Raw genomic sequence first — 23,303 nt, 5'->3', positions numbered from 1 at the left:
GATTGACATGGTTGGTACATTTTTTTCCTTCTGTTTCTATGGCCAGTTAATACCGTGATACTGTAAAACCGTGATATTTTATTGAGCATTTCAAACACCCCTATTCAAGGCCTCGGCTGAACTCATAACGTAAACCTGCTGAGCTGGCACTGCATTAATCTGCTTAATTGTGAACACATCGTGCCTCTGTTGTGTGAGAGTGTATCTATAATCCTGACCATTCTTTCCACTGGTGTTTTCTGTATCACACTCTGGGATTCTTTTTGTAATGATCTCTCTCACAAAGCGCCAATCAGATCAGTCTCCTGAGTATACAGAGCCCACTCACAGAAACCAGCACGCATAATACAGATATTATCAGTCTGAAGACTCGCATTCATTCACCGCTGCAACAGCCTACAGATTTCAAAGCGCTATAGAAAACGGAGAGAAAGAGGAGAGGAGGAACCGTCAGACACTCTTTGTGCGAGTGTACAGTAACATCTCTTTCTCATCTCTCTCGTCCCTCCCGTTTCTCTACCTCTGTCTGACCTCAGAGTGCGGTAGGGTGTTGCTGTGTGTGTGAGTCGTTACAGTTCTGGATTCTGTTTGCATTTGCTGGGAAAAATGTATTGCAAATGACAGGATTTGGAGGGGGAGGCTTCGTTCTGTCCACTTTCCTTATGAGTTATTAGCTCTTTATCTGCTTTATCTCTTCTCGTAGACGATTACTGCCTGCCAAGTTATTAGCCAAAGCTATTAATCGGCGGTTAATGCAAAATATGCCATGAGCACAGGAGAGTATACATCTGCTAGGCTAAACGACCAACAAATGTTTGCTGTGCAGTTAAGTAAGGTGGAATGGTGTGAGCAGAATTACTGTTACCACCAAGAAAGTTAATTATTTTACCGTAACAGCACATCCTTACATCACAGCAACTTGCCAACAACTACAAATTTTCAATTATTAATGAACAACGTGTCATGTTTTTAACCATTTGTATGTATGATAATGTTAATGAACGTACATGAGATATGATGTTTTCACACACATTATAGTAGCTATATAGCAGCTAATATTTCTCTTTCTTGAAGTTAATAAGACAAAAAGAAATGCAGCTTGTCATGTTATCAGGAAACTCCTGGAGACTCCTTCCTCCATCTCCTTACAGAAAACTTCAGCATATCAACGAATATATGTTTTACTTATATAATAACAACACATTTTATTCTGTTTATTATTCGTCTTAGATTATGTAGAACATCCGCCATGCAAGTCCCAAGTGTGAATGAGAAACAATACTGTATTAGAACAAGCACATTATTTGTATTAAAGCCAGAACTACTGTCAGAGCTGCTGTTTAAAAAAATTACCAACCAAATTCATGAATTCAGCAGTGCTGTAGTCTGAATTACCGTAAAGCAGTATGTTCATTTCATGTAAGTTTGGATCTCTTCCACAAGTCCCTTAATCCCTGCACTGCTCCTCTGAAATTGCACGTTTTCAAGACTTTATTAGGCAGATTTTTAATTAGGGCTTAGAACGAGAACATAGCTACAGGGTGAATAAGAAGGAACGCCCCTGACGAAGGCCTCTTTTGCCCGGCTCTGCGGCTCAGCGGCGTCAGACCCCCTGCCTCATGTCATTTCCCTTCATCAGGAGTGCCATCACTCCTCATTAGGTTGTCATCGGTCCTCTCTAGTTACCGGAAGAGGCTATGAAGTGCAGGACCCCCCGTAGTCCATCTCTCATCCTGTTTGCTCGTAACGTCAAGAAAATATACACTCACACAGAAAATAAAGGCCTCTGAGGAGTCAGTAGGGAGCCCATTTAGCTAGCGTGCGCTCTTGTGTTTCTTAGCCACTAAACTAGGCTGATGCTCAGGGACAAATGAAATGAAAAAGTGCAGCAAGCAGGAGGTGCTTCACTTTTAATTCGAGTGCAGCTCTAACCCTTCAACCTTCCAGCACAGTCCTCTTCAATACGGCTTCAATTTAGCGTGCCCCGTGTTGACAGCTCGCTGATCGGCTTTATTTAATACATTCGGTACTGTGCACATCCCAGTGCTGTACATGACTCACACATGCCCGCTGCAGTATGCTGTGTGTGTGTATGTGTGTGTGTGAGAGAGCACGTACTCTGGACCACAGCTGTAGAGCTGTAACCTTCTCCTGCAGGCTGTCATCGTTACGCAGTTCCCTGCAGGGGAGTGTAGGCCTGAGGGTGTCCAAGGAGGAGCAAAAGGGAGGCTCAGGAGATTTTGAACAGAAATGGTCAGCTAACAATATACTCATTACTACACACTCTTACACTGCCATGATGTCCAGTGACAATTACTAATTGAATTTAACCATTTAACTTTTGAATTGAGTCTTTTAAATGGTAAAAATGTGTGAGATTTTACTCTCAGTTTAGGTTTTTCCTTGTTAGTTTTCTATTTGCTTATTAAAATACCTTTTCAAACACGTGCCTCGATCTCATTTTAAACCATAGTTGTAACCGTGATTGCAAGATGAAAATGTGAGACCTTATACAAAAAGTTGTCATGCTTCAATCTTTCAATTTTTTTATATTGAAACACAATAAAAAGGATCAGCCGGTCAATCCAAATGAAATAACATCTTGAGGATAGTATCGGGAATTGCATTAGGTGGAATAGATTCCGCCTAATGCGACGGCTATCAAACTGGACGATTCTGATATGTCGGAAAACGTGGTGTCTGCAGCTTTAAGATAGACAAAAATGAATTGTGTTGTATCTTGTAATATGTGTTTCCTTTTAGTCCATTTTGTCCATAGTGTATGCTGTCTGACTTCAGCACAGAGAAGCAAACTTTTATCTGATGTGTCTTAGCTTCTCTTGTCCGTGCTTGCCAAACAGATAAAGCCATGCTAGCCTTCCACGCATGGAATGTCTTCGATCTCAAAACAGGAATGGGGAATTAAATTAAGAAAATGAAACAATGTGATGTTTATCAGTGCTACTTCACTGTACAAGTATCTCCACTAGTAACAGCTTGAGCTTAGTAACAGCTACTAACTTGTCAGGTTTATTTACAGTCCCAACTTCAGGTTTGCAAACACTACTGAGCGTGTTACTGGGTAATTAAGCCAAAAACTGACTAAATGCTAATGCTGGTGACTAGCAGCAACAGCTGACTCGTAACCAGCTTCTGGTATTTTGTGTTGCTTCCCCTCCAAAGCCATGACTGAGTTTTCTCGAATGCCACTGCCAGCAAGCAGTTCGCGACCTGTTCTCCACTTACAGCCCTCCATCATGGGTGCCATTGCTTCAGGCGCTGTATTTACTCCAAGAAGTATGATAGAAGAGCGGTGACCGGGTACCTCGCAAAAGAGATGGTTTTTGTCAGCACAGTTTGTCAGAGAAGGCTACTTTCTTGGAACTGGATAACTGAAACTAATTGATGATATTTTCCCCTTGTTCAAAATTGTTTGATTTACAATTGGTTGTCCTACAGAAACTTGCTGCCGCAGTGAGTTATTTACATGTAAATCTAATGACAATCAAAAGCAACACTCCGTGGCTACAGGTTTTATTTCTGTGGGTCATTTTTTAACTGGTTCTGGATGATTAAATCGATAATTGAAATCTTTTTAATGGGAGATCACAAGCAGGGAAAAATCAATAGCACACAAACCTGTTGCCAGAGCTGTGAGGAAGCAACACTGTAAACGGTCCACATTAGACAGGAAGAGATTGTGATGTCTGGCTGAAGACTTGAGGCTCACAGCTGGAGGAAGTGGCTTGCATTCTTTCTGGAGGTCAAACATGTTGGAGAGAACCCGCTGGATTGTGTAACCGTGGATTGAATGCACTATTAGAGAATCAAATGCACTCAAAATTCCAGTCTGGTCAGCAAATTGGCTTTTGGGTGACGACACACATGCTGGACTCCTTATTCCAAGGTGATGCTAATTCTTTTTTTATACTGCTGCAATACTTAAAGGAATGGATCAACAAAAAATCTTAATTTCCCCATTATACCAAATGTTGTCATTCAGCTAGGGTGCTTCCTTTGTCCTTGTTTGCTTATACCTAGTGGAGGCTACACAATTTTTAAAATCTCCGAATCAACTTTTCTCACTTGTTTTGTGAGTGTCAAGATGGAGTCTAAGCAAGTGGCCATAGTAGTTATTGCTGCACTATTTGTACGGAAACAAGAAAAAACGCAGAGGGAGGATTGATTGGAGAGACATGGACAGCGAGAATTGTCTGTTCTGCAAAGAGAACTGGAGGTATATTTTTATACTGTGCATTATCAAGATTCATGTTGTTTTTTTGCTGTTTCCAACAACCATTTGAGTATGACATGCCTAGTAATTTCTTATTCTTGCGCTTGCAGTAGTTTCTTCCTGGACCTGGACTTACTGGTCGTTGCTTCTCACTGTTTTTGCAGTTTGTCATAGAGGTGCTTAGGTTCATCACCCAAATCTTTAGGCTACCTAAAAACACAGTTGGAGATAGCCGTATATAAAACTTTAAGTAGAAAGTGGAACTTTATTATTTGCATAAACTCCAGATTTCTGTTACAATTCCAGCTTCGACCATTTCAAGGTTTAGGGAGCAGAATGATTACAGATTGCGATTAAAATGATTGTGGTTGCCCAAGATGGTTTTGTTCATGTTTTTAAAGACTAGGGTAAGTCTTATTGTGTCCTAAACAGGATGCTTTGTGTGCGTGTTAGCTACATTAGCCTCCAGTACAAAACTAAAGAAGCAAATGTTGTGCACCAAACATGTCTTGGTTGATTGACTGTTGTAATTTTGATGTTTTGCAAAACTATTTCTTTAGTAGCAAATGCTACCTTCAGGCGTTTCTCAGCCATTTCTGGCTTTCTACAGATCTTACATATGATCTCCTCTAATTAGGTCAGCATAGTTAAAAATAAATGAAACAGTGCAGTACTGTATCAGTGATGTCTTATTATCCCATAGGGCATATAAAATTGAGTCACTGGCACTCTGTCACTTGTCTGTTCATATCTTGACACGGACAACAGAAAAGCAGGACGAGATCTAACAACAACTAGTTTGCTCACATTAAACAGTCATGCCCTGTATGTGTGTATGTGTGCTCAGAAGCCATGTCAGTATGCTGGTGTGTCAGACAATAATCTAATCTCCAACTTGACTGACGCCAGCACTGCTGCACACATGCCTACCGTGTGTGTGTGTGTGTGTGTGTGTGTGTGTGTGTGTGTGTGTGTGTGTGTGGACGCCTTTGTTAAAGGCAGAGTGAATTATATCTATAGTATGGGCTTTGGCAGTTTTGTCATGCCTCAGAGCTGAGATAAGATTCCTTCTCCAAACTATGTAGACATTTTACTGAAGTGATGCTCTACTGTATTTGTTTTCTTGTAGAGTGTGAGCTTTATAGCATAGAAGCAGCAGGGCCGTTAAGATGTCTGGAATGTGTGTATGTATGTGTCTGTATGTATGAAAGACTTTGCTTTCACTCCTTCAGTTTTTCCCTCATTTTTAGCATGTTGCCCTGTATTTCTCTGGGAGCAGGAAACATTATTCCCCTTTTTATAAAAGCTTTACTGTTACTGAATCATATTTTATTTAGGATCATTACAAACACAACTGGAAGCATTATTTTTCCTAAATCTGCCACATGATTGCAGTAAATGCTCATGATTTCATATATGAGTACGTTAAATTGTGGTGATCTTTTTATGTATCATTGTGCAGTCTCTATATATGTTATAAAATGTACAGAGGGCTTTGTAATGCTTTAATATTTACAATATATTTCACATTAGATGCTTAATCAAAGTACTCAATAGATGAGAGGCTCACCTTATTTTTTGTGAATATCAGCCTTCCCGGAAAGACCCCTCCTGATACACGTGCACACACACACACACACACACACACACACACACACACACACACACACACACACACACACCAGAGGCCAAGGCCCTAAGAGCACTTCATTCCCATAACAGGAATCTGGCCCGCCCCTTATTAGCATATAAGAGAGAAGAACAAGCAAGCAAGACCATCCTCCTGGGCTTCCCTGCAGTGATTTAATGCACGAACACACGCACGTACACACACACACACACACACACACACACACACACACACACAAAACTACTCAGTGCTCTCTCCACTCAGTCTGTATTCAGGGAATAATATGTCAGCAAAGCAACCCAGCTAGGCTTGAGAATCTACATCACATCGCACTGCATTATGGGATTGTTCTGCCATTTTGGAAGGGCTAGTTCTTTATTTGCTACAAACACGTCCACACACACTACGACATTGCTGTTGTGCTTTTCCAGACTTGTCATTCTTAAAAGGAAAAGGAGCTGTATCCTGACGAACTTCAGAGGGATGCCAAGCAAAGTTATACTGACAAAATTAGTCTTATTGAGAGTGTGGATCCATGTGATCTCCAAAACAGAGTGGAGTAATACTCTGAATATAACTCCTTTTACTCTGTATTCACACTAGCAGGTCACAAGTCGCTCGTGTCGTGTGTAGTTTGTCTCTTGTGGGTGTGTACCATCCAGCTTTTTTTTTTTTAGTTCTGAATAGAAATGGTATTAGCCAAAATGTCTAGCCTAGAATCCACTATTATTATCATTATTATTACATATTATTTATCCACACCACTTTTGTTTAAAATGTATTTAAGTTTGATTTATGTCTTATGTTCTTATTTTATAATCTGTCAACAAATGTCATATTAACTTTGTTGACAGATTATGGGGAAAAAAGCTAGCTACATAAACTCACCAGAGGCACCAAAGATCACTCCTACTTCGTGAAGTTTCTATACTATACTTCTTTTCATCTATACTTCTAATGTCTCTATACACATTTAATGCGAGGTTGTATATGGCAGGATAATACCAAGATAAAACCACAGGTTTAAGTTTTTCTTCCATTTATGTGCATCAAAAAATAAAATAGGAACTAATTACGGGTAGGAAATAAAGGTGTGAGTGGGGAACAGAGGAGACGTTGGCATAGTATTGTTCTGAGGACTCATTCAAGTCCTTTTGTGTGTATTTATCAATTTACTGCTTCATACCTAATTTCCATAGAACTGACAAACTGAATGATGCTTCACTGCCGTCACTGAAATCGCGGCTCTGTATCAGGCCACGCCTCCTTCACTGAGACTGACAGGCAGAGAGACCACGCCTCTTTCAGTGAGACTGACAGGCACAGAGGCCACGCCTCCTTCACTGAGACTGACAGGCAGAGAGACCACGCCTCTTTCAGTGAGACTGACAGGCACAGAGGCCACGCCTCTTTCACTGAGACTGACAGGCACAGAGGCCACGCCTCTTTCACTGAGACTGACAGGCACAGAGGCCACGCCTCTTTCACTGATACTGACAGGCACAGAGGCCACGTCTCTTTCACTGAGACTGACAGGCACAGAGGCCACGCCTCTTTCACTGATACTGACAGGCACAGAGGCCACGCCTCTTTCACTGATACTGACAGGCACAGAGGCCACGCCTCTTTCACTGAGACTGACCGGAACAGGGACAATGCTTCTAATTCAGTCCAGATAAGTCAAACACTGTTCATTTGTCTGTGAGCAATTTTTAATTACCACGTTCCCCGGCTTTAATTATGGGCTGTTCGAGTCATGTTGTCATGGCGAATTGCTTTAATTTTGGGACCTGCACTACATATAAGCTACAGCGCACATGCATGCACTTAAAATGAGTCACTGGTCTCAGACAGCTGCTTTATTTAACCATGAGATCAATAGCCACGTGTTCACCTGTCCACATGTGAGCAATAAGATTCCACGTGAACTAGAAATTTGTTTTGGTCATTTTGACAGCTTGAATTCTTAAGTGACATTTATGTCGCAAGTTGATCGTGTTTACACCTTTGAAACTTAGTGCCAGCGAATCTTTGCTGAACATTTTTGACTGTTAGCCAAAATAAACAGCTGTCCCCGCATTTATGGTGTTGTTGTGATCGATCACTGCTGTCACTTGTGAGTGCTCAAGCCATGCCGTAATATACTTTTGTTGTATATGACATTGGAAGTGGAAATTTTGGATAGGTGTGTGTGACAGAGTGTAATTACAATTTTAACCGCAGTCCTTTCTTAGAAATTTGCCAACACATTTGATGCTGATGTTCCATATGGTTTTGTCTTTTTTTTCCCCTCCTCCTTTGCGTTGTTCAAGGAAAAGACTTAACAGCTAGTTAGTTAAATCTTTAGCATCAGGAAATAGCTAGCTTATGGGCAGTGTCCATGTTTCCTAGTTGCCTAGCAACAGTGTTCTTACAGCAGTTTTAGTGGTTAGTGTATTCACCTTCTACGCTAAAAGCACAAATTCATGCTTTGCCTTTGAATGTACCATAACCATTAGGAAAGTGTGTGTGTGTGTGTGTGTGTGTGTGTGTGAGAGAGAGCGTGTGTGATATCTCAGGATGCCTGCACTGTGCCCTTAGCGTGCTGCATCAGGACATTCTGGACAAAATGTGTTGTGCCGAGTTGCCATGGTGATGGAATTTTGGACCATGAGATTTGTACGGTGGACAAAGTCATCATACTGGGCACACACACTTGTACACAGATAGACACAGTCACAATGGATGCACATACAGATGTTATCATGTAAGTGTGTGTCATGGGCACACACACACACACAGACACACACACATAATATTCTAAAGCGTGTCCTGTGTGGTGAATGGAGCAACTAGAGCTGAATTGATAAGTATTGATGGAGTGTGTGTGTGTGTGTGTGTGTGTAGCGTAGAGTGGCATCCGTGCCTCCCTTCTAGTATTTGTGTGTGTTGTGTGTGTGTTGTGTGTGTTGTGTGTGTTGTGTGTGTGTGTGTGAGAGAGAGGGAGAGAGCGAGGGGCACACAATCAATATTCGTCTCCCTTGCACAGAGCACAGCCTAATCTTTTTCCGCATATATGAGTTGTGATGTGCAAGGAATGAGGGGTGTGTGTGTGTGTGTGTGTGTGTGTGAGGAAGAGAGAAACCGGTTAGCTTGGCATTACGAGTGCACACAGACAAAAACAGCAGCTGTCAGCTCACACTTATCAAATTTATTGCGACTCTATTGTCTGATGACACAGTACAGAGGTGCCCGAAGGCACTGTCTCTCTCTCTCTCTCTCTCTCTCTCACACACACATACACACACAAACTGTGATTATTCAGCACAGGGACGTTATATCACACCACTGTGTGCTCCATAAATGCAGAAATGCCTTCTAAACATTTTCCAGTGCCTCACTCGTATGTGAAGGTGTGGAGGGAGTTTCTCTGGCTGTGTTCCAAATCGAATCCCACCTAAAGGAACAAAACCAAAGATTACGTTTAGACAATCTCCCCCCTTACCCGAAGTATAGTCGATTAGCTGAGATATTTGATTTCCAAAGCCTGATTCTTTAGTTTTGTATTGGAGCTACGAGGTGAATAGCTTCCATAAGTTATTAGTTTATGGAAACTAAAGATTAGTTTGAGGAACAAAAGAACGTCACAGAGCTACAACAGCAGTAGCCGCCATCTTGAAGCTGGTCTCACTTTGTTTCTGAATCACTATTCAGATTGGATTAGTTTTACAGAGGGAGGTGGGGTAATGTAATTATTTAGTCCCATCCAAATCCATCATGTGAGTAATAAAGGACAAAACAGGACAAATCAGTTTTGTATTAAAATGAGGTGTATGTAGTACACATGGAATTTTTAGTGTGACTGGCTGTGTCTCTTGTTTTTATTTTTATGTACATGCTGAGTGATGAATCATTGATCTGAATTGTGTAATTTTTACCTTTACATCTCTCTCTCTCTCTCTCTCTCTCTCTCTCTCTCTGTATGTGTGTGTTTAGTAATAGTCAGTAATAGCAGACTTGCCAGTCAGATGTCACTCATGCCAGATAAAGATGGCACACTGATATCCATGCCCTTGCCTTTCCAGCAGAACGTTTCTATAGCAACGAATATCTGATACTTCTTAAAATCAAATAACTGTTACAAACTAAAAGGTGCATATTTAGTGCTTTTTTTTTTTTTTTTAAATGCCAGACTAGTTGGTTGGTCTAGAGGAGCTGATGAGTTGCTCCTGTGTGCTACGCTGAGCTGACTGTCTCCACCCACACACCCACCTCTCGACCCAGGGGCATCAGTTCCTGCAGCTCACCTGCTCTAAAATTGCGACAGCATTTACAGGAAATTCATCCGACCTGAAAAACAAAAGTGACGAAGGTAAATAAGGGTTTACCAGAAGCACTCGCAGGAATCAGTATCAGGTCAAAACAACACTAAAATACTGGTACTGGCGTTGGGGTTATGTATACATCGAGTATCAGCATTGGATATGTATTGACCTGAAACACCAGCATTGTGTTGTGTTGTCAAGTAATGACCCTTTTTTTTTCTCCAATCTTTTTCACTGGCATATTTTTATGAACACATGATGTAGGCTACAGTAGCTTAGAATCATTATTTCACATGTAGTTTCAGTGTGTTTCAGTGTGTACTCTTTGTTGGCCACACATATCAGAATCTTGTATATATAATTATATATTACAGCATATATTACGTATTGAAGTGATAAACAATGATAGGGGCCATTTCTCAAAGTTGAACCAAAAATTCCTGCCAGATTTGCAAAAGTTTTGGTAAGACTGATTTTTTTTCCATACTCATGCGCATAATGATGAATTCCAGTCACCCGTACATTACAGAACGCATTTAGTGATGCCCAGTAAACTCTAAAAGAGCTCACACAGAGCTGAAAACCACAAAAGCAGCTCAGCCATTGGGTAGAGCATCGGCTACCATAGATACACACTAACGCTTCTTACTTTTATGGGGTGCCATTTCTTTTGTCTCCCATTGAATGGCTAAGCTTATATGTCTTAATTTAAACTAGTTTCAAGTTCCTTCATTCCTTCATTAATATGCAATGACAGTTTAATTAAATGTGTGTGTATGATTAAAATAAATCAGCTATTAAACTTGACAGCGTAATTGATATATAAAATTACAGTAACTCACGCCAATTTTACGATTTGAAGCCAAGCCGAGGTTCACATTAATGAGCCTGCTTATTCATAAATTTACACAAACTTTTTTCCAAGCAAGCTGGATTTTCATGAACATTTCTTTTGTGTCTACATATGATTTACGAATAAATTAATTTATAAAAATATTAAGTATCTAGCTTGATAAATGAGGCCCAAATGATGATTATGCCGTTTTAACTGTGTTTGTCAGGCATGTCAGGTAAGTCCCCTGATCTGAGACCTGTTAGTAATTCAGAGGCGTTTGTTTTTTGAATCTTGATAATACCTGGTCATTTTTTCCCTCCATTTTCTTTGCCAATTCCCACCTCTCCCCCCTGTCACAACTGGTGATAGCTAACAATTGGCGGGGATGAAGGCTAACACATGCTTCCTCTGAGACATGTAAAGCCAGCTGCATCTCTCTGCATCTTCTCGAACTGCTGGTCATGCTCGTCACAGGACAGCGTAATACACTCAGAGGAAAGTGCTGTCCACCCTCTTCCACATACATGAGCTCACAGACGCCCGCGATTGGCTAGCATCGCTGTGATTGACAGGGGAATGCCTACCATCCCTCCCACCCAGAAAGCACGATCAGTTTTGCTCTCTGTACTCCATATAGGCCTTGGATAGCTGTGGCATCATCAGGATTCAAACTTGCGATCTCACCAACAATAGAGTTAAAACTCTTCTGTTGGGAGCCCAATAACAGTTAGTTAGAGATAACTAACAGTTAGTTTGGATTTCATGGTTAATTGTGCCAGCACAAGCTATTCGAAAAGCCGTCAGACAGTTTCTGTAGTTTTGTTCTCGGGTGAAATGTTCACGCTGCTCTGCCAGACTGTGTTATTGTGGCTGATGTGTCTGTCCTGAGCGAGGCACGTCCCAACCTGCAGACGAGATGTTTGTGTTTAGATGACGAACTGCTGTTTCAGGTTCCAACACTTCCGAAGAAGGAAAAAAACCTCATTGTTTTTAGCTGATCGTATCTGTTTCTCATTTTTCCGATGACAACAGTGAGACAGCAGAAATAGTGCGTGAGCATTCGGAATAAATATGCCGTGGCAATAAAAAACAAATCAGCCAATTTTTTTTTAAGGTGGAGCCCAAGAGCAGGTTAGGTCAGCAGCTTTCAAGCGTCTGCAGGGACGTTTAATAAAACTAATATGAGAGAGGGCAAGGGACAGGAAGATCAGAGAGAGTGTGTGTGTGTGTGTGCGCAGTGTGTATGTGAGATTCCAGTACAGATATCTGCGCTGGAGATTTATATTGTTATTGCAGAGAGTCGTTCTCTCTCGCACACGCTGCGTGTTGCCCGATGAGATATGAGGCTGCACGTAATATTTGCCGATTGCTTTGCGACATATTGTGATAGCGATAAGACTTGTGATATATTAAAAATCCATTGGTGAACCCCTGCTGTGACATGGTTAAATATTTGCCTCATTTATATTTTATTTATACATGCACACACAAACACTGTGGCTGATTACAGCGAGCAATAAAATGTTTAGCACTTGGTTACAGGGCTCATTTGCATATTGCAAATGTCTTTTCTGTAATATCATTATAAAAAGTTTTGTTTTGCCAGATCTCGGTTATAGGAGCACTGAGGGTGCCATTATTATACAAATACATTCATCTCCCCACAGCTGATTAGCAAGTCAGTGTACAATAGAGTTAGGGTCACTGCTTTCTTCCCTCATCAAGTCTCATCAATCGAGGTCCTCGGCTGATCCATTTTAAACGTGTCCACAGGGTATATGCTGCCCCTTTAAAAGGTTTGCAAATGAAACTTAATGATGATCCATGCTGACACGTAGCCAACACTAAAGCGATTAGCACAATGCTACATATGTTGTGTGTTAAAGGTCAGGGGTGGCCTTATTTCTGCCAGATGCATTGGTAATGACGTTCTTACCCAGCAAAGAACTAGGGATGAACTCGCACCTTTTTTCCATTTATAATACGATATTACAGCTCTGATACCAATCACATACTGACATCCTCTCAGTTACTGATTCGACTCTATGAGTACACGACTCTGAATCGACTCTCAAGATTCTATTATAAAACTTATTTAAAAAATCAGCTTTAAAACAAATAATGTCTCGTGTTAAAGTGTAAGATCTGTGCTGTGTTTGTTCATTTCTGGCATGTTAGATACATCAGTGGATCAGATAAACGGACTTGATATTGATCCAGAGTTTCAGGTCAGTATCAACTTCAGGAAAGATACCCAGTATAGGATGGGTACATGTCAAAGAAAACTCTATTCCAGGCATCATTTAACAGGACGTCTATAATAATTATGACAGATATAGTATAGATTCTGTGTAAATTAATGAGATTGAACCTTGAATGCAAACTGATTACTTTACTCTTGACTATAATCATGATCATTCTTAAGTTATAAATCCATAACCTATACTAAGAACTGAAAAATGTACTAAAACTTGCAGAAGTGTCACTTCACTGGCAAGACTTTTAAACGCCGTCTGTGCTTCATTGTACTCGGCTTTCCTGAACTGATTCTTTCACACGTATCTCACCACAACTCCTATAGCATGATCCTTATAGCATTTTAAAGTCTTGCTACCCTGAAAGTGACGTGTCATGGACGTTTGGACAGCCAGCATTTGATTACAAACTGAATTAATTAAGCTTATGTCTGTTTCACTTTGGCATGTCGCTATCCAACATCTTGATCAATGCATGACATTTGCTGTGTGAGGAAATCTCATTTGGCTAGCAAGGTTTTAGACAGGCTGACTGTTCTTGCCACCATATTTGTTACACTGGCTCTTTATACAACATGGTCTTTGCAGGAAGCTAGCAATGGCATGCATATAAAAAATTCCCTGTAATTTGGGTGAAATATATTTAAGGTTTCTTAAGTAGAAGTGTCAAAGTATGTTATAGTAGAAGTGGTGGCTCAATGGTTAAAACTTTGAGCTACTGATTGAAAGGTTATAATTTCAAATCTGAGCAATGCCAACCTGCCACGTTTTGGTCCTTGTGCAAGACCCTCAACTGCTCAGCTGTATCTTGTGTTGTTTTGAATAAAAACCTCAGCCAAATGAGCAAAAATTGGCCAAAAGGTGATGTATTATTTAGCTGTTTTCGATGGGTTTTCCAAGACTGGCACTCACATTACCTGGGGTTATTTCTGCATGTGTTTTTATAGTTGGAAAAAAAACCATGCAGTCTTTCCAGACATGAAAAAAAAAAGTTTTCAAAGTCATTAACGTTAACACACACGTCAATTAGCATCGTCACGTATTATATTTGGATCAGATCCAGCCTTGGCTGTCACTTTAAGACAAAATATATTTAGTTTGTTGCTGTAAAAGGTTGCGTGCATTTGTATAAAATGCTACAAGCTAGAGTACGGTCATCTGCTTACCTAAGCTCTTCCTTTGATGCTGTTTTGATAAACAGAGACAGCTGCCACCACCAGTAGCTTCAAAAACTGACAGGAAACATAGGAAACGTACAGGCAGGTGCATGATTGACAGCTCAGCAGGTACACGCTGTGTGTGTGTGTGTGTGTGTGTGTGTGTGTAAAATTTCATGGCTCCATAAATGCACACTCATACCACCACTTGCTGTTGAAAAGAGTGAGAAAGGGGGTGACGTAAGAGAGGAGAAAAACAACACAGCTGTAAATGAAGGTCAATCGAGAGCTGATAACATAAGTAGACTTGCACTTGAAGTTAATCGTTACTCTCGTACGTGTGATGAAGTGTTTTGTTTATTGTGTGTGTGCGGAGTAAGGTGGAGTGCTTAGCGTGTCATTACATTATCAAATGAACTCATCATCTCTTAGCTGCCAGCCATCAGTCATGACTAAGAAGATGTAATTGCCATCATTAGTGTTTACTCGTGCTGCGTGTGGTCGCACTCTGAAGTAGGCGAGACTAATGAGTAGATGAGCAACTTTTTGAAGTGTCTCTGAGATCTGCACATCGGTGCACACTTGTCTTTAAGGAACGGTCCTCTTCCGCGAAACATGAAAAATAGTCGACCAGCCAAGACTTGTTTGGTGTCTGAGGAAGTCTGAGGCAGTTTGTTTTCACTAAGCTCATACCCAAATTTTCATATACTTCAGATGACCTTCTTACAGGCAGCATAATCTTATCTGAAACATTCATTCATATTCGGTAAGCGTTTATCCTGGTCAGGGTCCTGGGAATCCCATAGAGCGTCGTGCACAAACACGTTTACACACTCATTCATGCTGAGTAATTTAGAGTCAAAACAAATTGTTTTTGGAAGAAAAGCAGAGAACCTGGAAGAACACAGCAAGAACATGCGAAACTACATGCGGACATGTACAACCAGAGACACCTGGAGCTGTGAGGTGGCTATGCACTGCACTACCGTACCACTCTCATTTTAAATAAAAAATAGGAAAATAGCAGGCATAGTCCACGTTTACAAATTTAACATCAAAATGGAACTGTATTACAATCCAGCCAGCAGCTTCCTGACACCTTCAAACTTTGCAAGGCAGGACCTAGGAGGCAGAATTCGGAATAAAATTTTTGACCTCCGTGCATTTCGAACAGCAAAGTGGGGGAAAGAAAAATCATGGACGCCTCCATTGTTAGTAACAAGCTAGCCAGATAAATGTCATGTGTGATGTTTATTTACCTTTTCAAAGCTATAGATTTAATGAGCACATATCTGTATAGTGTTTGATCCAAAGTAAATACTTGTATATACATCATAACTCATTTAAAAATAAAGAAGGGCTGCTTCGTTTACTGGTTTACTGTTGATGATGTGAGCTACCATGTTGATTTGATGTCACTTTCTGAACTCTGAGTTTCCACAGTTTCCAAGTAGGAAATGCCGAGTTGAGGCGACATTTTCTTTGTTCTGTTAAGGTCAGAAATTCTGAGTTACAAGTTTTAGTCGAATGCAGCAAATCTGGTTGTCCAACATGGCCTCCCCATAAAGCTGGTGGTACCAACCACTGCGGAAAAATAAATAAATAACAGCACCTAGTTGTGAGGAATGTACAATATTGCTCTAAACTTTTGCGGCGACTACTTTTGAACTGCTGCTGCTGCTTATTGCTTTATGAATGGATAATGTGTGCATTAGTGAAAAATGAGGCCAGTTTAGGGAATATGGTATGTGAATGGCCACTGTGGTATATGAATTATTTCGGGAAACCGTGTTTGCCGCGTTAAAATGTATTTTATAGCACTAATGCATCATAATATAATTTGAGTACTTAGATTTTTGGGCTGCTTCTATAACACACCTGTCAAGCACAGAAGAAATAATGAACAGCAGTGTTGGCAGTGAAAGGCCAACAAATGCAGCAGAGATTTTGGACGTAGTACTGATTTATTTCACAAACATGTCAGCTGCTTCCAGGAACCGGAAATAAAACTGCCGCTCCAACTCAAGACTATTTGATACTTAGACCAGTCACAGACGGGGAGGAACAAAATAAGTATTTTTTGTGTCATAACGTCTTTTTTTGTTTGTGCCACCAAACATGTTTTGGCTGTTTTGTTGTTGTTGTTGTTTTTTTTTTTTTTTGGCCGACTGCATTTGGGGTAAATAGAATTAATCACTCACACTCAGCACTCCCAGTCAAGTTCCTCAAACGCTGAATGAAGAGGCAGTCGGAGCAAGTGTGAGAAAAAAGGAAAGAGAAAGAACCCTTTCTTCCTCTCTCTGCAGCTGTTGTTGTAATGTGGCGCGACAGAGCCAAATCCAGGAGGAAGGGCTTTGTGCTTTCTTCCCCTGGCTGACCTTGCCGGAGGTCACAGTCCCCCTAAACAGAGATAACGAGGCGTCACCGCCTCCTTCCTTGCCTCGCTGCCGGCCTTGAGTGTGAGTGATTGCCTGAAACACACTGCCTGTTGCTGGCAGCCGCATAACTCACAGGAATAAAAAAAAAAAAAAACAAGAGCCTCAGCGGTGGCTCTCTTAAGCAGAATCAGTTGACCTGGTCTCTATTGGATCTCTTTCATGAATAAATGTAATTGAGAGCCAGTAAGTGGGTGAAGGTGGGTTTTTTTTTTTTTGTTTTTTTTTTTTTAATGGTTGGCTCTTGACCAGCTAATGGATATGTTTGAATGAAAAAAAACCCATTCAACAGACACCTTCTTTCCAAAATGCAAATGTGATTAGATATGATCAGTTATGTAATACCGCAATGTTTAACAGTATTGTTAACACTATTGTGGACACTTTCAAAAAAAGAAATCCAGATTCCTGCAGTGTAATAGAGAAAGCAGCATAAGGGCCGCTCTTCCAGTGTGTCTTATTTGGGTATATATGAAAGAATTTAACATTCTTGGAGAAGCCAGTCCCATAAATCTGTTCACATGAAGAATTTACATTTACAGCATTTTTTAGACGCCCTTATCCAGAGTGAAGTGCTTTGTAGCCTCTGTCAAAAACAAATCCTCATGCTAAGTCAGAGTCCAAGAATACCATCAAGCTAAAACCCTGTTAGTACAAGAAGAAACGAAAACACACAAGTCCAGGGATTTTTTTTTAATAAATTAAATAAGTGCTTGATGAAGAGACAGGTCTTTAGTGTTTGTTTGAAGGCAGCCAGTGACTCGGCTGTTCAGACAGCCAGGGGAAGATAATAAAAACCTGCTGAACATAGCCACAGAACTCATTTGTGCCATCGTCTACAGTTTAGCTACAGCGATACCGGAGCACCCGAAAACTACACTTTCCTGCTTTGATAGTCATCAGACCAAACGTGAATAAAATTCACCCAGGAAAGGAAACGGGAAGTAAAAGGCATTTGTTTGCTTTAGGGAACGTACACCTGCCCCCCTCCAACCATACACACACACACACACACACACACACACACCCTGCTTTATGATGACTTGTTTAGGTGAACTTTGACCTGTGAATTACCTTGGTCTTGTGAGTCAGTAGAAGCCAAAAAGGCAGCTGATTATTATTAAAGAGTGGTCACATCTGACTTTTGCGTTGCTGTTTTCTTACATCTGCTTTACACACATCTAAACAACATCTGTCTCATTTACAGATATATGCTAGGATTTCTGCGGTTAAAATTGGGTTTTATTTCTCTACTTGCTGGAAGTTGCTTGTTAGCTCTCTTGACACCTGAAGTGTCACTCTGACTGAGTACTAATGATTTGGTAAAGCTGAAATATACACACAGTATTTTTCTTTTTTGTATATGATACAGTAGCTGTGTCTTAAACCACATCCACAAGTCTGATTTGTTTTGAGGCAGGTATTTACAGTTTTACCTTTTACATATATATATATATATATATATATATATATATATATATATATATATATATATATAATTTAAAAAATATATATATTTTTTTCTTATGCTTCTTGTCTGAGGATAAAGGTATGTTGAAACACAGTACAATATTTACTTTGTGCCATGTCATGATAGGATTGTGCTGATTCCCTTATGAGTTTAACTTCAGTTTTGTTACAGAACTTTGTATTATACCACGTCTTTGCCTATCATCTAGTGTGAGTGCACTTATGATAAAAGACCAAAATGTTCTGTTAAAAAAAACAGACAGAAATATATGACGATACTTGAAGATATTTATATGATACTGTATATCACAATATATGGGCTTGCTAACAGACTGCCAGCAGAACAGAAGTGTTGCGTTTAAAAAAAAATCTGTGATGATTTATTTAATCTCTACAAAAGTCAGTGATTTAGCCCTGGAAAGGAGGATACATTCTAAAAAATCTGATTAAATAAATTAGATACTTAATGATACATTTATAAAGTATTAATTGAGTATTTCATTATTGAAAAATTAGTTAAAAGCACAAAAGTTTATTAATTAGAGTTTGGAACTCTTTTATTTATAAAAATTATTGTGACACCTGCGATATCTTATAATTTATCAATATGGATATTACAGTATTTCATCATATTGCCCAGCACTAGTTTGGATTTTATAGTGTGTTTATTTGTACTATGCAGTACTTCATTGTATATAGATGCTCAAGCACACTTTATGCACATGACAATAAAACTTGAAACTTAAACTATTATGTAGTATATGACCATAGAGATGGTCAAGCTGCAAAAACTGTGTGTGTGTGTGTGTGTGTGTGTGTGTGTGTGTGTGTGTGTGTATGTGTGTGTGTGTGATTGAAGTGAGCACATATGTATTTGTAACTGAGAGGACTGAAATAGATCCGTCACCGGATAGTTCTAACCTGCTTCTGAAGCTCCTGGCATGTTTTCGAAGTAACCACCTCAAGAGCAAGCCAAAGGCCCATGCTGAGAGCTTATCAAATAGATGGATGCCATGTAGATGAAGTGAGAAAGGGAAGACGAAAAGAAAAGAGAGCGAGGTTAAGTAGAAGGAACAGGCGATGCTGAGTGAGCTTTTTATAGCAGCAGCGATGTGCTGAAGCCTGATCCCGTCTGACTTCAATATTAAAGCCCGTCACTGTGACTCAGATTCTCTCTTCCTCCCTCCCTCCCTCCCTCGCTCTGTCGCTCATTCAGCCTTTTAACTCCTATATAACAACTCTCTGAATTCTCTATACTCTGTTCTGCTCTCCCATGTCTTGTGTGTCTATTTATACATGAAAAGGGGAGCAGGAGAGAACCTCTCCTACCTGCTTTCATTCTTTATAAATCATTAGAGCACCTCTTTTGAGTCATGGCCAGTCACTCCAAATCATGCCCCGGGAGTCCTGGGTAAATATGGGCTGAGGACACACTGCAGCGACCTACCACTGTATGTGCGTTTTATGTTATTCCTGCTCTGCCTGCTAATCTGGCGTTTAGATTAAGTTTAGTAACCACCAGGTGCTTCAGCATGCTGACCAGCTTCCGTCATGTCACCACGGTTACATGAGCTACGTGCTATTATTCACATGGTGCTAAATCTGTCAGCACCTTTGCATACCTCACTAGCCTGACAAGACCAGTGCATGTTCTCATCGCTTTAGACAGCAGCTGGCTGAGGAAAAGCCCCCACTGAGCCACTACACCACTCAACACTCCAATTTAAAGATTTCTGGCACCTGTGTGACAAACGCAGCAAAGCCAAAACATGGCCACTTCCAGACCAGTGCTTTATGTGAGGCACGGACACTATAGGTTTTTGCCCTAGTCTAGAGGGAGCAAGATAGACTGTAGACTGAGCCATGTGACCTTTTTTTTTTTTTTTTTAAACTGCTGTTACTGATAATGATATGTGTGCCAGCAGAGAGGAAGAGAGAGCTTAGCCTAAATGCACAAGACAAAATCTGCCTTCGGAATCTTCTCCCGTCTTTCAGTTCCTCACTTCAGGCAGGGTTTTTAAGCTTTCTCTTTCCATTTTTAGCTTCAGTCTAGTTTTCTGTTAAACAGAAGATCTTCCTAATGCTATTACAGCAAGATAATTCAGCTGGAAGAAGTTTGGAAAATGAAGGGATATGTAAAGTAAATGAATCCTTAAATCCTTACCATGGAAAATGGTAATGTTATGAGCACAGTAAAAAGTGGTTAAAATTGCCCACTTAAGTCTATATTTAACTTCATTCATTCTTAATTCCTATTTCATTTGTTTCCTGAAACAGTGAAACACATTCGTTTTTTTTCTGCATTATTCGAAGGACTGTTTCATCCAAACATTGCGTCCTGTGTCACTAGCTATGGAAACAAACGTGTTCTCTTCTGTGTATGGCTGTTTCACTGAAGTCTGTGTTTTTTATTTTGCAGGTCTGTGCCAGGAGTGACTTCCGCCACTTCACTGTGACTCGTCGAGGTCTGTCTGGGGAGGCGTGGTCCTGCCCCACTGAAACAACATGTGCATAGGACGCAGAGGACAAAGCCAGCGTGTGGAGCCCCTGCTTGCTCCTCTCAGCTCGGGATGCACTCTTCTCTACAGCCTTTCCCGTTCTCCCCTTTGCCCTGTTTTACGGCCCTGATACCGCACCGGGCACCATGAACGTGTACAGAGACCCTGGCCCTCTCTCTCAGCCCCTCCCCCCGGTTCACCTGCGCCTGCCGCTCCACAATGGCCACACCTCCCCGGCTGAGGCCAGCTTATCCCGCGTCTCCGTGCCCAAGATGGGCGTACGGGCTCGCATCGCCGATTGGCCCCCAAGGAGGGAGCAGTCACGAGAATCGCTGCTGGAAAATGGGCAGGGTGTGACAGCAGAGAGCAGTAGTGGCGACGAAGGGTTTAACCGTGGGGGTATGGCAAGGGTGCCACAGCTACGACGCAGCAAAGATGCAGAGTTTCGAGAGGGAAGGACTCTGAGGAACATCCCGGGTTCTCCTGCACGTTTCCGGATCCCGGGATTCGCTCCGCTGAAGCAGCGTTCTAACAGCGAAATCACGCTGAGCGAACAGGATGAAACAGAAGTCGAAAGTCGCCTGTTCCGGGTGTACGGCAGCACGTCATCCATCAATGTCCAGGCCGTGTCTGAGGAGAGCTTCTTTGACATGCTCAGTCAGTTCCAGCAGGAGATGCCAGACCAACGTAGTGCTGCCCCTGCCAGGCTAGGAGAACTACTGCAAGCTGAATCCTCACTCAACCCATCCCCTTCTCCTGTCCCCTCCATCCCTCGCTCAGAAGACCGCCCTGATGGCCGCGTGCGCAAAAAGAGCGGAGGCACAGAATCATCCCTTGGGACCTCGTCCCTTTTTCGGAAGCTTCGCAGTGCCAACAGGGGGGATACCGAAGCATCACGCGGTGACTCAGAGGAGACACGACAGTCGGAGGCTTCACTCAAACTATGGCAGTGTGTACGTAGCTTTGCGCACTACGACGCCCAGAGCCTCATGTTTAACCTACATGAGGCAGCCGCCCAGCGCAGCTATGCAGCCCAAAGACGTAACACAGCCACAGGGGCGTCCTCAGCGTCTGCCATGTCCTCAGCAGCCATCTCACTGGCTGTGACCCGCGCTCTGGCTCTGGGCGGAGCCGAACCCACCTTCTCTAGTACGGACGATCTAAGTTTGCTAATAGAGGGATCTACCTTGGGCATGGAAGCCTCGGACTCAGCAGGACTGGACAGCTTGAACTCAGGTCCTCAACATCAGCTCCTGCTTACCTGCCCCAACTTCCTGAACGAGACTGGGAGTTATGGCGAGCGCAACGTGAGCTTTCTGAGCTCGTGGGCAGAGCGTGGGGAGGCCAGGCTGCGTATGCGCTGTACTAACGCCAGCGTGGCCATGTTGGAGGTGGGGCTAGAGGAGCAGGCCACGCGCATGGAGAGACTGCAGCATCACTGCATAGAGCTTGTGGACCTGGGAGCCCGATACTACCGTGAATACTTCCACGGGAAAGGTATAACGTACATCCTGTTTCCACATGCACACATCGACATGCATACTATAGCAAGGTTTATCCAAAAAAAAAAAAAGCTTGTCAGCTCTCTAGGTTTTTTAGCCCACACACACTGGAATCATACACAGTTAATGCCATCAGGGTTTAGCTCACACCTTCTAGCTGAATCTGATGCTTGCGCAGAGTGCAAAGTGATTCTGGTTTCAAGATGGCTGCCAGAACTGTTTTTAGCAATGTGACTTATGAAGACACATGTGAAAGTCTTTTTGAGATTATTTAATAAATTAACATGGTGAGTGCGTGATTCTTGAGGCACACAGTTTGCATAATGCTAAACAGGCAGCTCTAAGCTTCTCTTACTGTATAGTGACATCTTAGCTCCTGTGTAAAACCGAATAAGCAAAGCAGACACCAGATGTTTGAGGTGATTAACTATACTTGGAATAAATTGGGTGCATTTTCATTTTTGGACAAGTTCTTCATATTATTTTCTGAGCAGTTCTCATCTTAACTTATTATAACAACTTAAAAAAAAGTTAGCAGAATGTACTAGCAACCTGCAGTCACACTCACAGTAGCAGCTTTTTAAGCTGTTCTCTCAAACTAGCGTACATCTGCCTTCCAAATGTTAATCCATCTGAGGGTCTTAAATGCCAGTGCTGTAAACTTCTCCAACCGCACACTCCAAAAATAACATAATTGTGACTGTTTAACTACATTAGCTGAAACCTTGCTGATAGTGGGTTCTCTAAAAGTCATGCTTCTAAAGGAGAGTTGGTGAGATAATGGGTAGGGCACCAGAAATAAGCTGCATCTCTGATTTTAGGACCATGAAGATGTGGACATTCGTGTTGAGATGTCACTCAGCTGAGCAGTAGCATCTTCTTAATGTGGTATTTCGTTTGTTACTGATCTGCAGGAAAAAACTGAACAGCATGGGATGCATCAGTACCTACACTGGTATCGAGTATCCAGCTGATACTGTCCT

General features: G+C 41.5%; 1 protein-coding gene across 1 annotated transcript in view; it reads left to right on the top strand.

Annotated features, from left to right (window-relative positions):
• sipa1l3 (signal-induced proliferation-associated 1 like 3) overlaps positions 1-23,303 on the top strand; it is a 94,671-nt gene that overhangs the window by 33,590 nt on the left and 37,778 nt on the right. The window contains exon 3 of the mRNA XM_026913529.3: positions 20,740-22,315. Coding sequence (XP_026769330.3) covers positions 20,965-22,315 — 1,351 coding nt within the window. The 5' untranslated portion in view covers positions 20,740-20,964. The remainder of the gene's footprint in view (positions 1-20,739; positions 22,316-23,303) is intronic.

This window comes from Pangasianodon hypophthalmus, chromosome 6 (assembly GCF_027358585.1).
Source record: "Pangasianodon hypophthalmus isolate fPanHyp1 chromosome 6, fPanHyp1.pri, whole genome shotgun sequence".
Classification (NCBI taxonomy): Eukaryota; Metazoa; Chordata; class Actinopteri; order Siluriformes; family Pangasiidae; genus Pangasianodon; species Pangasianodon hypophthalmus.
Note: the sequence above shows the minus strand (reverse complement) of the source record. Positions and strands in the feature narration are given on the sequence as shown.